Below are 12095 nucleotides of genomic sequence, written 5' to 3'. Positions count from 1 at the left end.
TAAAATACCGTCGCGCGACGGGGCACCACTCTCGTATGGCAGGGAGCGTGGGTCAGTGCCGCTCTCTGCTGCGTGTGGAGCAGAAGACGCCGGAAGAGAGATCTCGGAGGTAGCCCTCTGATATCCGCTTCCACGGGTTATGTCCTCGAATAACTTTGAGAGGAGCTGCACCGCCGCCGCCGCTGTCCGTGCGAGATTCCCGAATGGATTCCTCGTCCCGTGATGCCGCCGGCCCCCCCCCCACGCCACCGGACTCCTCAGCTGGGTTTAGGAGCCCCCCCCTCGCGCCGCAGGGGGTTGGGCGCAGGCCTCGAGGCGCAGGCGGAGGGCCCCGTGGGCGTGCAGGGAGCGCAGGAGTTGAAACTCGAGGGGCAGCTGGTGCGACTCCTGCCAGCGCGTGCTGAACTTGGCCCCTGGTGCGTCGTAGTAGTGGTAGGGGATGGGGCCACCGGTGCGGGGGTCCCAGGCGAAGGGCCAGAAGCCGTAGAGGTCGGTGCGGTCGCAGAGCGAGGCGCACAGCGACGCCATGAGCAGCCCCGTGCTCAGCCGCTTGGGGGACAGCCCCTTGGTGCGCCAGAACCTGGGACGCGAGGGGAGACACGCGGAGACGTGGGGACAGACGCCCTTGGTGCGCCAGAACCTGGGACGCGAGGGGAGACACCCTTGGTGCGCCAGAACCTGGGACGCGAGGGGAGACACGCGGAGACGTGGGGACAGACGCCCTTGGTGCGCCAGAACCTGGGACGCGAGGGGAGACACGCGGAGACGTGGGGACAGACGCCCTTGGTGCGCCAGAACCTGGGACGCGAGGGGAGACACGCGGAGACGTGGGGACAGACGCCCTTGGTGCGCCAGAACCTGGGACGCGAGGGGAGACACGCGGAGACGTGGGGACAGACACCCTTGGTGCGCCAGAACCTGGGACGCGAGGGGAGACACGCGGAGACGTGGGGACAGACGCCCTTGGTGCGCCAGAACCTGGGACGCGAGGGGAGACACGCGGAGACGTGGGGACAGACGCCCTTGGTGCGCCAGAACCTGGGACGCGAGGGGAGACACGCGGAGACGTGGGGACAGACGCCCTTGGTGCGCCAGAACCTGGGACGCGAGGGGAGACACGCGGAGACGTGGGGACAGACGCCCTTGGTGCGCCAGAACCTGGGACGCGAGGGGAGACACGCGGAGACGTGGGGACAGACGCCCTTGGTGCGCCAGAACCTGGGACGCGAGGGGAGACACGCGGAGACGTGGGGACAGACACCCTTGGTGCGCCAGAACCTGGGACGCGAGGGGAGACACGCGGAGACGTGGGGACAGACGCCCTTGGTGCGCCAGAACCTGGGACGCGAGGGGAGACACGCGGAGACGTGGGGACAGACGCCCTTGGTGCGCCAGAACCTGGGACGCGAGGGGAGACACGCGGAGACGTGGGGACAGACACCCTTGGTGCGCCAGAACCTGGGACGCGAGGGGAGACACGCGGAGACGTGGGGACAGACGCCCTTGGTGCGCCAGAACCTGGGACGCGAGGGGAGACACGCGGAGACGTGGGGACAGACGCCCTTGGTGCGCCAGAACCTGGGACGCGAGGGGAGACACGCGGAGACGTGGGGACAGACGCCCTTGGTGCGCCAGAACCTGGGACGCGAGGGGAGACACGCGGAGACGTGGGGACAGACGCCCTTGGTGCGCCAGAACCTGGGACGCGAGGGGAGACACGCGGAGACGTGGGGACAGACGCCCTTGGTGCGCCAGAACCTGGGACGCGAGGGGAGACACGCGGAGACGTGGGGACAGACGCCCTTGGTGCGCCAGAACCTGGGACGCGAGGGGAGACACGCGGAGACGTGGGGACAGACGCCCTTGGTGCGCTAGAATCTGGGAGACGCGGAGACAAGGGGGGACACACCCTTGGTGCGCCAGAACCTGGGACGCGAGGGGAGACACGCGGAGACGTGGGGACAGACGCCCTTGGTGCGCCAGAACCTGGGACGCGAGGGGAGACACGCGGAGACGTGGGGACAGACGCCCTTGGTGCGCCAGAACCTGGGACGCGAGGGGAGACACGCGGAGACGTGGGGACAGACGCCCTTGGTGCGCCAGAACCTGGGACGCGAGGGGAGACACGCGGAGACGTGGGGACAGACGCCCTTGGTGCGCCAGAACCTGGGACGCGAGGGGAGACACGCGGAGACGTGGGGACAGACGCCCTTGGTGCGCCAGAACCTGGGACGCGAGGGGAGACACGCGGAGACGTGGGGACAGACGCCCTTGGTGCGCCAGAACCTGGGACGCGAGGGGAGACACGCGGAGACGTGGGGACAGACGCCCTTGGTGCGCCAGAACCTGGGACGCGAGGGGAGACACCCTTGGTGCGCTGGAATCTGGGAGACGCGGAGACAAGGGGGGACACACCCTTGGTGCCCCCAGAACCTGGAAGATGCAGAGGACACGGGGGGGGTGGGGGCACAGGGAGACGGGCCGTCGGGGCGCCAGAACCTGTTAGTAGCGATGTTGATGTTGGTGACGTTGATGGTGGAAGTGACGGTGGTGATGGTTATCTCAGTCGACCCGTGGCACCTGCTGGGTCTGCCCCCGTGACCTCCTGCCAGCGGGCGTTCGACACTTCACGTGGCCTCAACGCGCACGTGGTCTGGCACAAGCGTCGTGGCGACGTCACCGCCACTTAGTGGCGAATGGCGGTTGTTGGTGTTGATGGGACCGTACCGGGTGATGTTGGTGACGATGTCGCCAGGCCAGGCGAGGCGAACCCGAATGACGTCTGAGTCGGTGTGGTTGTGGCCATCGTCCGCATCGTCGCCCTGCTGCTCCCCGTCTCCATCGTGAATCTCTCTGTGGCCTGAGTCACACCAGAGAACGTAACTCACCAAAAACAACCACCACCACCACCAGCACAACTGCAACAACCACCAGTACAAGCACAACATCGCGAGCAACAACAACAACCACCAGTACAAGCACAACATCACGAGCAACAACAAGCACAATATCGCCACCACCGACACAACTCCAAGCACAACTCATTCCAATCTACGTGTGGCGAGTGAGTGATGTGGTGAGTGACGTGCGAGTGACGTGCGAGTGACGTGACGAGTGAATGATGTGGTGAGTGCGTGGTGAGTGTGTGGGTGGTGAGTGACGTGGTGAGTGCGTGGCGAGTGAGTGATCTGGTGAGTGAGTAGTGAGTGACGTAGTGAGTGAGTGACGTGGTGAGTGAGTGAGTGAGTGACGTGGTGAGTGAGTGAGTGACGTGGTGAGTGAGTGAGTGACGTGGTGAGTGCGTGGTGAGTGAGTGACGTGGTGAGTGCGTGGTGAGTGAGTGAGTGACGTGGTGAGTGAGTGATGTGGTGAATGCGTGGTGAGTGAGTGACGTGGTGAGTGCGTGGTGAGTGCGTGGTGAGTGAGTGACGTGGTGAGTGAGTGCGTGGTGAGTGAGTGACGTGGTGAGTGAGTGTGTGGTGAGTGAGTGACGTGGTGAGTGAGTGAGTGACGTGGTGAGTAATGTGGTGAGTGCGTAGTGAGTGCGTGGCGAGTCAGTGAGTGACGTGGTGAGTGACGTGGTGAGTGCGTGGCGAGTCAGTGAGTGACGTGGTGAGTGCGTGGCGAGTCAGTGACGTGACGTGATGAGTGAGTGGTGAGTGCGGAGTGAGTGAGTGACGTGGTGAGTGAGTGACATGGTGAGTGACGTGGTGAGTGAGTGACGTGGTGAGTGAGTGACGTCGTGAGTGCGTGGTGAGTGACGTGGTGAGTGAATGACATGGTGAGTGCGTGGCGAGTGAGTGAGTGACGTGGTGAGTGTGGTGAATGAGTGAGTGATGTGGTGAGTGCGTGGCGAGTGAGTGAGTGACATGGTGAGTGACGTGGTGAGTGCGTGGTGAGTGACGTGGTGAGTGCGTGGTGAGTGCATGACGAGTGTGACGTGGTGAGTGAGTGACGTGGTGAGTGAGTGACGTGGTGAGTGAGTGACGTGGTGAGTGCGTGTTGAAGTGCCCGGGTGGCGTGGTGAGTGGGCGGAGTGCGGCGCTCACCGGGCTCTAGGAAGAAGTCGGTGAGTGCGTGGTGAGTGCGTGGTAAGTGAGTGACGTGGTGAGTGAGTGACGTGATGAGTGAGTGAGTGACGTGGTGAGTGCGTGGTGAGTGACGTGGTGAGTGCGTGGTGAGTGAGTGAGTGAGTGACGTGGTGAGTGAGTGAGTGAGTGACGTGGTGAGTGATGTGGTGAGTGAGTGGTGAGTGTGTGGTGAGTGACGTGGTGAGTGGCGTGGTGAGTGAGTGACGTGGTGAGTGGGCGGAGTGCGGCGCTCACCGGGCTCTAGGAAGAAGTCTGTGAGTGCGCGGGTGACGTGGTGAGCGAGTGACGTGGTGAGTCACGTGGTGAGTGATTGAGTGACGTGGTGAGTGAGTGAGTGACGTGGTGAGTGGGCGGAGTGCGGCGCTCACCGGGCTCTAGGAAGAAGTCTGTGAGTGCGCGGGTGACGTGGTGAGTGAGTGACGTGGTGAGTGACGTGGTGAGTGAGTGACGTGGTGAGTGAGTGAGTGACGTGGTGAGTGAGTGACGTGGTGAGTGGGCGGAGTGCGGCGCTCACCGGGCTCTAGGAAGAAGTCTGTGAGTGCGCGGGTGACGTGGTGAGTGAGTGACGTGGTGAGTGACGTGGTGAGTGACGTGGTGAGTGAGTGACGTGGTGAGTGAGTGACGTGGTGAGTGGGCGGAGTGCGGCGCTCACCGGGCTCTAGGAAGAAGTCTGTGAGTGCGCGGGTGACGTGGGCGCTCGTGTGGAAGAGGAACGCCGGCACCCACAGGAGGGCGTGCCCCAGCGCCGCCAAGCGCGAGCGGAACCGAGCGCGGTCCGGCTCCGTGAGCAGCCCCCCGTAGGCGGTCTCCAGGATACTGAGGAGGGGCCGGCGGGCGTGGGCCGGTGGGGGGGGGCATCGAGGGCGGGGGGGGGGGCATCGAGGGCGGGGGGGGGGGCATCGAGGGCGGGGGGGGGGCGGCCGAGGAATGGGGGGAGTGCAGAGAGTCGTGATAGAACACAGGGAGAAGACGACGCGGAGAAGGCGGCCGGTGAGCGGTGAGCGGTGAGCGTGCCAGAGGTTGGCGGCTCACCTCGGATTGAAGGTGGTGAGGTTGGTGAGGTTGCCCACGTCCGGGCCATAGCGGATGCCCCCCGTCGGGGCAAAGTTGCAGCGAATCACGAAGGTGTGGGCGTCGATCTCGCGACCGCAGCCGCTGCCCCGGAGCAGCCCGCTGCTGCCCACCACGGCGCACGAGGGCAGCCGCCCACACGCCTGCACGCGCACACAGGCACAGTGAGTGGGCGGGCGGGTGGGTAGGTCAGTGGGAAGGTGAGTGGGTAGGTGAGTGGTTGAGAGGGTGAGTGGTTAGGTAAGTGGGTGGGTGAGTGGGTGAGAGGGTGAGTGGTTATGTGAGTGGGTGGGTGATTGGTTGGGTGAGTGGGTAGGTCAGTCGGTAGGTGAGTGGTTGGGTGAGTGGGTAGGTGAGTGGGTGAGAGGGTGAGTGGTTAGGTGAGTGGGTAAATGAGTGGGTGGGTGAGTGGGTAGGTGAGTGGTTGAGAGGGTGAGTGGTTAGGTGAGTGGGTGGGTGAGTGGGTGAGAGGGTGAGTGGGTAGGTGAGTGGGTAGGTGAGTGGGTGGGGAACCTGTAGCGGGGGAGTGAGGGGGAGCAGGGAGCGCAGGGCCTGGGAAGCGGGGTACACGTAGCGGGGAGGGGAGTAGGTGAAGTGCAGGAGCTGCCCCTCGCTCACGTCGCCACGCGTTAGCGAGAACCCCCGCACCGCGTCCACGAAGTGAGACAGCTCCTCCCTGGGGGGGGGGCGGGGGGAGGGGCGGACATGTGTGTTGTGGTTGGTGGCTGTTGTGGTTGAAGTTGAGTGCAATGGTGACTGACATATGTAGTGTGGTGGCTGTGTGGTGTGGTGGTGGCTGTGTGGTGTGGTGGTGGTAGTAGTGTGTTGTGGTTGTGTGTAGTGGTGGCTGTGTGGTGTGGTGGTAATAGTAGTGTGGTGTAGTGGTGGTTGTGTGTAGTGGTGACTGTGTGGTGTGGTGGTGGTAATGTGGTGGTGGTTGTGTGTAGTGGTGGCTGTGTGGTGTGGTGGTGATAGTAGTGTGGTGTAGTGGTGGTTGTGTGTAGTGGTGGCTGTGTGGTGTGGTGGTGGTAGTGTGGTGTAGTGGTGACTGTGTGGTGTGGTGGTGGTAGTGTGGTGGTGGTTGGGTGTAATGGTGATGGTGGTAGGAGTGTGGTGTAGTGGTGGTTGTGTGTAGTGGTGGCTGTGTGGTGTGGTGGTGGTAGTGTGGTGTGGTGGTGACTGTGTGGTGTGGTGGTGGTAGTGTGGTGGTGGTTGGGTGTAATGGTGATGGTGGTAGGAGTGTGGTGTAGTGGTGGTTGTGTGTAGTGGTGACTGTGTGGTGTGGTGGTGGTAGTGTGGTGGTGGTTGGGTGTAATGGTGATGGTGGTAGGAGTGTGGTGTAGTGGTGGTTGTGTGTAGTGGTGGCTGTGTGGTGTGGTAGTGGTAGTAGTGTGGTGTAGTGGTGGTTGTGTGTAGTGGTGACTGTGTGGTGTGGTGGTGGTAGTGTGGTGTAGTGGTGACTGTGTGGTGTGGTGGTGGTAGTGTGCTGGTGGTTGTAGTGGTGATGGTGGTAGGAGTGTGGTGTAGTGGTGGTGGTGTTGTTGTGTCTCACCGGAGTTGTTGCACCGCCTGGGGGCTGTGCTGCCAGGGTCGCGGTCTCCGCGCGTGCGGAGTCTCCCATGGCCCCAGGGACATGTGCGGCCTGGGGCATGGGTCACGGCGTGAGGTCAAGGTCAGGGGTCACAGGGTTTGGCTCAGTGTTCACTAATTTTCAGAGGGGGGGGGGCACTTTCGCCGATGAGACATCAGTGCGAGGGCCGCCACACATTTGAAACCATTGTGTTTGACAGCACGACGATGATGGGGGGGTGGGGGGAGGGGGTTTCACATCTGTTTATTGTCGGGGGCCGCATGTCAGTGGCCGCACTAAAGGCCACCAGGGGCCACCAGTGGCCCGCAGGCCTTGCAGTGAAGAACACTGGCCTGGACAGTCTCCGTGGGTTCGTAATGTCTCTCTCTCCAATGGGGATTTTGTGAAATGTTGGTTTCTGCCCCAGGGTTTAAAACCTCCTGGCTTCAACAACAACCACGATAACCAACAACAGTGGGTGCCACGGTGGCAGGATGTTAACTACCTCGCCTGGTACACAGCTGGTTGTGGGGTCCATTCCAACCCTGACACCTGCTGTAGATTTGGAGTTTGCGTGTTCACTCTCCCCGTGGTTGCATGGATATTTCTCCGGGTCCTCCAGTTTTCTTTGCCTTCACATTTAGAAGCATGGGTTTAGAAACATGCTTGATAAGCCACTTCGTTGAGCTATCATTTGTGGGCAGGTCGCTTCTGAAAAAAAAGAGCTGTATATCTCCAGTGGGTTTTTACCCGCTAAAATTTGAAATATATAGTTTAGTTTAACAACCACGACGATAACCACAGCACCACAATGGGTTCCTCCACTCGAAATATTGGGGGGCAGTGGGCGTGGCTAGTGGTTCGGTGGGCGGGGTTATGTAAAAAGTTGGTAGGGGGAAGGGCTGCCAAGTCCACACCACTTGGCCACTGTTGAGCCTCCCAGAAATCCGGAATCTTTGAGGTTTACGACGCTGGGAACGAGGTGATGGGGGTCAGAGGTTGGCGCCATGAGAGGTCAAGTTCACGGCGACCCACCTGAACCCGGAGTGCAGCGCGTAGAGTCGAGAGGCGCGCCCTCTGTGGGGCCCCCCCCCTGCCCCTCCGAGGCCCCCCCTCCGGGCGCCTCCCCCCGGGCCCCCCCCGCCGCCCCTCCGCAGGGCGCCCCCGGGGGCCCTGACGCGCACGTAGGAGACGAGGGAGAGCGCGAAGAGGGCAGCGGTCAGCACCATCACCCCGAGCACGCAGGGGCCGCGCGTCATGGCGCGGGCGCGCGGGCGGCGCCGCTCGGCGGCCGGCGGCGGCGTCGTCGCGGCGGTGGCGGTGGCGCCGCGCGGCGATCCGAACGCGTCCGCGTCTCCGCGAGAGCCGAGTCCGATTCGCCGCTCGCGGCCGACCCGCAAAACGGCAGCGATTGTCTGAACCCGGACGCCGGGCCCCGCCTCGGTCGGCGCGGCCTCAAACGAGCGCCCGGCGCGGTGCGTAAAGCGTGGCCGCTGGGGAGACAAAGGTGGCCGGGCGTGGCCCTGGCCACCGACCCCCTTCGCGCGCCGTGCCGGCCTTCATAGCCGCCGCTCGCGAACGTCGCTCGGCACAAAAGGCCGTGAAGGCTACACGGGCCGGGGGGAATCTTCGTCCCGTGAAGTCACGGCAGGCGGGGAGCGGGTCGGCGTGACCTCGTCGCGGATGCACCGCGGTTTCGCTGCAGGTGGCGACGTCGCTGCGGCTGCGATCGCGGGGGGGGCTTCGACCGAGGCCATGGGAGGACGTAAGCACGTGTATGTATTTGCACGTCGAACCTCTTCTGCACCATACGTAGCCAACCACGCTAATCGGAGGTGCGGCGGCGGGGGGGGGGGGGGGAAGGACCTCGTCGCTCCGCTCGCCCGCCCGCGACTTGGCCCCAGCTCTCTACGCCCCACGAACGATGCCAGGCGGCAAGGCGCTCAGGAGCTCGATGCCAACGTCGAGCTCTGCTGTCACGAGAGGGCTTCCGTAGAGAGAGACAGTCCGTGGCGTTTTGCTGTTCCTCCTCCTCTTCTGTTGAAGGGGCGCAGCGCGCAACGGTTAACCACGCGGGTCCACAGCGAATGTCTTCACGCGACGTCACAACGCGTGAGCAGCGGCGCGTTGGCGTCACGCGCTCATGGGTGACGTCATCGCGGTGTGAGTCTCGGTATGACGTCGCAAGCCTCCCTCCGTGTCCTCCCCTCCCTGGCTCTGTGGTTCCTTACGCTGCCTCACATCCTGCGCTGTGCGGAGGCGTGGGGAGAGACACGGAGAGAGACAGAGAGAGACACAGAGATACACAGACACAGAGATACAGAGAGACACGGAGAGACACAGACACACACAGAGAGACACGGAGAGAGACAGACACAGAGATACACAGATACAGAGAGACACGGAGAGACACAGACACACACAGAGAGACACGGAGAGAGACAGACACAGAGATACACAGAGAGAGACACAGACACGGAGATACACAGAGAGACAGAGAGAGACACAGAGAGACAGAGAGACACGGAGATAGACAGAGAGACACAGAGAGACACAGACACGGAGATACACAGACACGGAGATACACAGAGAGACACAGAGATACACAGAGAGACACAGAGAGACACGGAGACACACAGATACAGAGAGACACGGAGATACACAGAAAGACACAGAGAGACACAGACACAGAGATACACAGAGAGACACGGAGACACAGAGAGACACAGAGACACAGAGAGAGACACAGACACGGAGATACACAGAGAGACACAGAGAGACACGAAGACACACAGAGAGATACAGAGAGACACGGAGATACACAGAGAGACACAGAGAGACACAGACACAGAGATACACAGAGAGACACGGAGACACAGAGAGACACAGAGAGAGACACAGACACGGAGAGACACAGAGAGAGACACAGTGAGACACAGAGAGACACGGAGATAGACAGAGAGACACAGAGAGACACAGACACGGAGATATACAGACACGGAGATACACAGAGAGACACAGAGAGACACAGAGACACACAGAGAGACACAGAGATACACAGAGAGACACAGAGAGACACGGAGACACACAGAGAGATACAGAGAGACACGGAGATACACAGAGAGACACAGAGAGACACAGAGAGACACGGAGACACAGAGAGACAGAGAGACAGAGATACACAGAGATACACAGAGAGACACAGAGACACAGAGAGACACAGACACGGAGATACACAGAGAGACACGGAGATACACAGACACAGACACAGAGAGACACAGACACGGAGATACACAGAGAGACACGGAGATACACAGAGATACACAGAGAGACACAGACACAGAGATACACAGAGAGACACGGAGAGACACAGACAGACACGGAGACACACAGAGAGACACAGACACGGAGATACACAGACACAGAGAGACACGGAGATACACAGAGAGACACAGAGATACACAGAGAGACACAGAGATACACAGAGAGACACGGAGACACACAGACACAGAGATACACAAAGAGACACAGAGATACACAGAGAGACACGAAGACACACAGAGAGATACAGAGAGACACGGAGATACACAGAGAGACACAGAGAGACACAGACACAGAGATACACAGAGAGACACGGAGACACAGAGAGACACAGAGACACAGAGAGAGACACAGACACGGAGAGACACAGAGAGAGACACAGAGAGACACAGAGAGACACGGAGATAGACAGAGAGACACAGAGAGACACAGAGAGACACGGAGATACACAGACACGGAGATACACAGAGAGACACAGAGAGACACAGAGACACACAGAGAGACACAGAGATACACAGAGAGACACAGAGAGACACGGAGACACACAGAGAGATACAGAGAGACACGGAGATACACAGAGAGACACAGAGCGACACAGAGATACACAGAGAGACACGGAGACACAGAGAGACACAGAGAGACAGAGATACACAGAGATACACAGAGAGACACAGAGACACAGAGAGACACAGACACGGAGATACACAGAGAGACACGGAGATACACAGACACAGACACAGAGAGACACAGACACGGAGATACACAGAGAGACACGGAGATACACAGAGATACACAGAGAGACACAGACACAGAGATACACAGAGAGACACGGAGAGACACAGACAGACACGGAGACACACAGAGAGACACAGACACGGAGATACACAGACACAGAGAGACACGGAGATACACAGAGAGACACAGAGATACACAGAGAGACACAGAGATACACAGAGAGACACGGAGACACACAGACACAGAGATACACAGAGAGACACAGAGATACACAGACACAGAGATACACAGAGAGACACAGACACAGAGATACACAGACACAGAGATACACAGAGAGACACAGAGATACACAGAGAGACACGGAGATACACAGAGAGACACAGACACAGAGAGACACGGAGATACACAGAGAGACACGGAGATACACAGAGAGACACAGAGAGACACAGACACAGAGATACACAGAGATACACAGAGATACACAGAGAGACACAGAGAGACAGAGAGAGACACAGAGAGACACAGACACAGAGATACACAGACAGACACGGAGATACACAGAGAGACACGGAGAGACACAGACACAGAGATACACAGACAGACACGGAGAGACACAGACACAGAGATACACAGACAGACACGGAGATACACAGAGAGACACAGACACAGAGATACACAGACAGACACGGAGATACACAGAGACACAGAGAGACACGGAGAGACACGGAGATACACAGAGAGACACAGACACAGAGATACACAGAGAGACACGGAGATACACAGAGAGACACGGAGATACACAGAGATACACAGAGATACACAGAGAGACACGGAGATACACAGAGAGACACGGAGATACACAGAGATACACAGAGATACACAGAGAGACACGGAGATACAGAGATACACAGAGAGACACGGAGATACACAGAGAGACACAGAGAGACACAGACACAGAGATACAGAGACAGAGATACACAGAGAGAGACAGAGATACACAGAGAGACACAGAGATACACAGAGATACACAGAGAGACACGGAGATACACAGAGAGACACAGATACACAGACACGGAGATACACAGAGAGACACAGAGAGACACAGACACAGAGAGACACAGAGAGACACAGAGAGACACAGACACAGAGATACACAGAGAGACACGGAGATACACAGAGAGATACGGAGATACACAGAGAGACACAGAGATACACAGACAGAGAGAGACACAGAGAGACACGGAGATACACAGAGAGACACAGAGAGACACAGACACAGATATACAGACACAGAGATACACAGACAC

General features: G+C 59.7%; 1 protein-coding gene across 3 annotated transcripts; it reads right to left on the bottom strand.

Moving 5' to 3' along the window:
• Positions 1-129: 129 nt before the first annotated feature.
• Positions 130-8928, bottom strand: LOC116944482 (alpha-N-acetylneuraminate alpha-2,8-sialyltransferase ST8SIA3-like). 3 transcript variants are annotated; one of them, XM_076068442.1, is made up of 7 exons: positions 7768-8879; positions 6715-6804; positions 5676-5838; positions 5124-5305; positions 4744-4907; positions 2728-2860; positions 130-580 (listed from the first exon to the last, which is right to left on the bottom strand). In XM_076068442.1, exons 1-7 carry the CDS (start codon positions 7989-7991, stop codon positions 268-270), a joined length of 1269 nt encoding a protein of 422 aa, XP_075924557.1. In that variant the 5' UTR covers positions 7992-8879; the 3' UTR covers positions 130-267. The 3 variants fall into 3 exon arrangements, with proteins under 3 accessions (XP_075924557.1, XP_075924555.1, XP_075924556.1); XM_076068441.1 differs by lacking the exon at positions 130-580 and adding an exon at positions 1764-2346 and having other exon boundaries at positions 7768-8928; XM_076068440.1 differs by lacking the exons at positions 5124-5305; positions 5676-5838; positions 6715-6804; positions 7768-8879 and adding an exon at positions 679-2346 and having other exon boundaries at positions 396-640; positions 4744-4882.
• Between the last annotated feature and the right edge of the window lie 3167 nt (positions 8929-12095).

This window comes from Petromyzon marinus, chromosome 21, assembly GCF_048934315.1.
Source record: "Petromyzon marinus isolate PM22_M1 ecotype Great Lakes invasive population chromosome 21, UKy_Petmar_22M1.pri1.0, whole genome shotgun sequence".
Classification (NCBI taxonomy): Eukaryota; Metazoa; Chordata; class Hyperoartia; order Petromyzontiformes; family Petromyzontidae; genus Petromyzon; species Petromyzon marinus.
The sequence above is the reverse complement of the archived record's forward strand: the minus strand, read 5'-3'. Positions and strand labels throughout refer to the sequence as shown.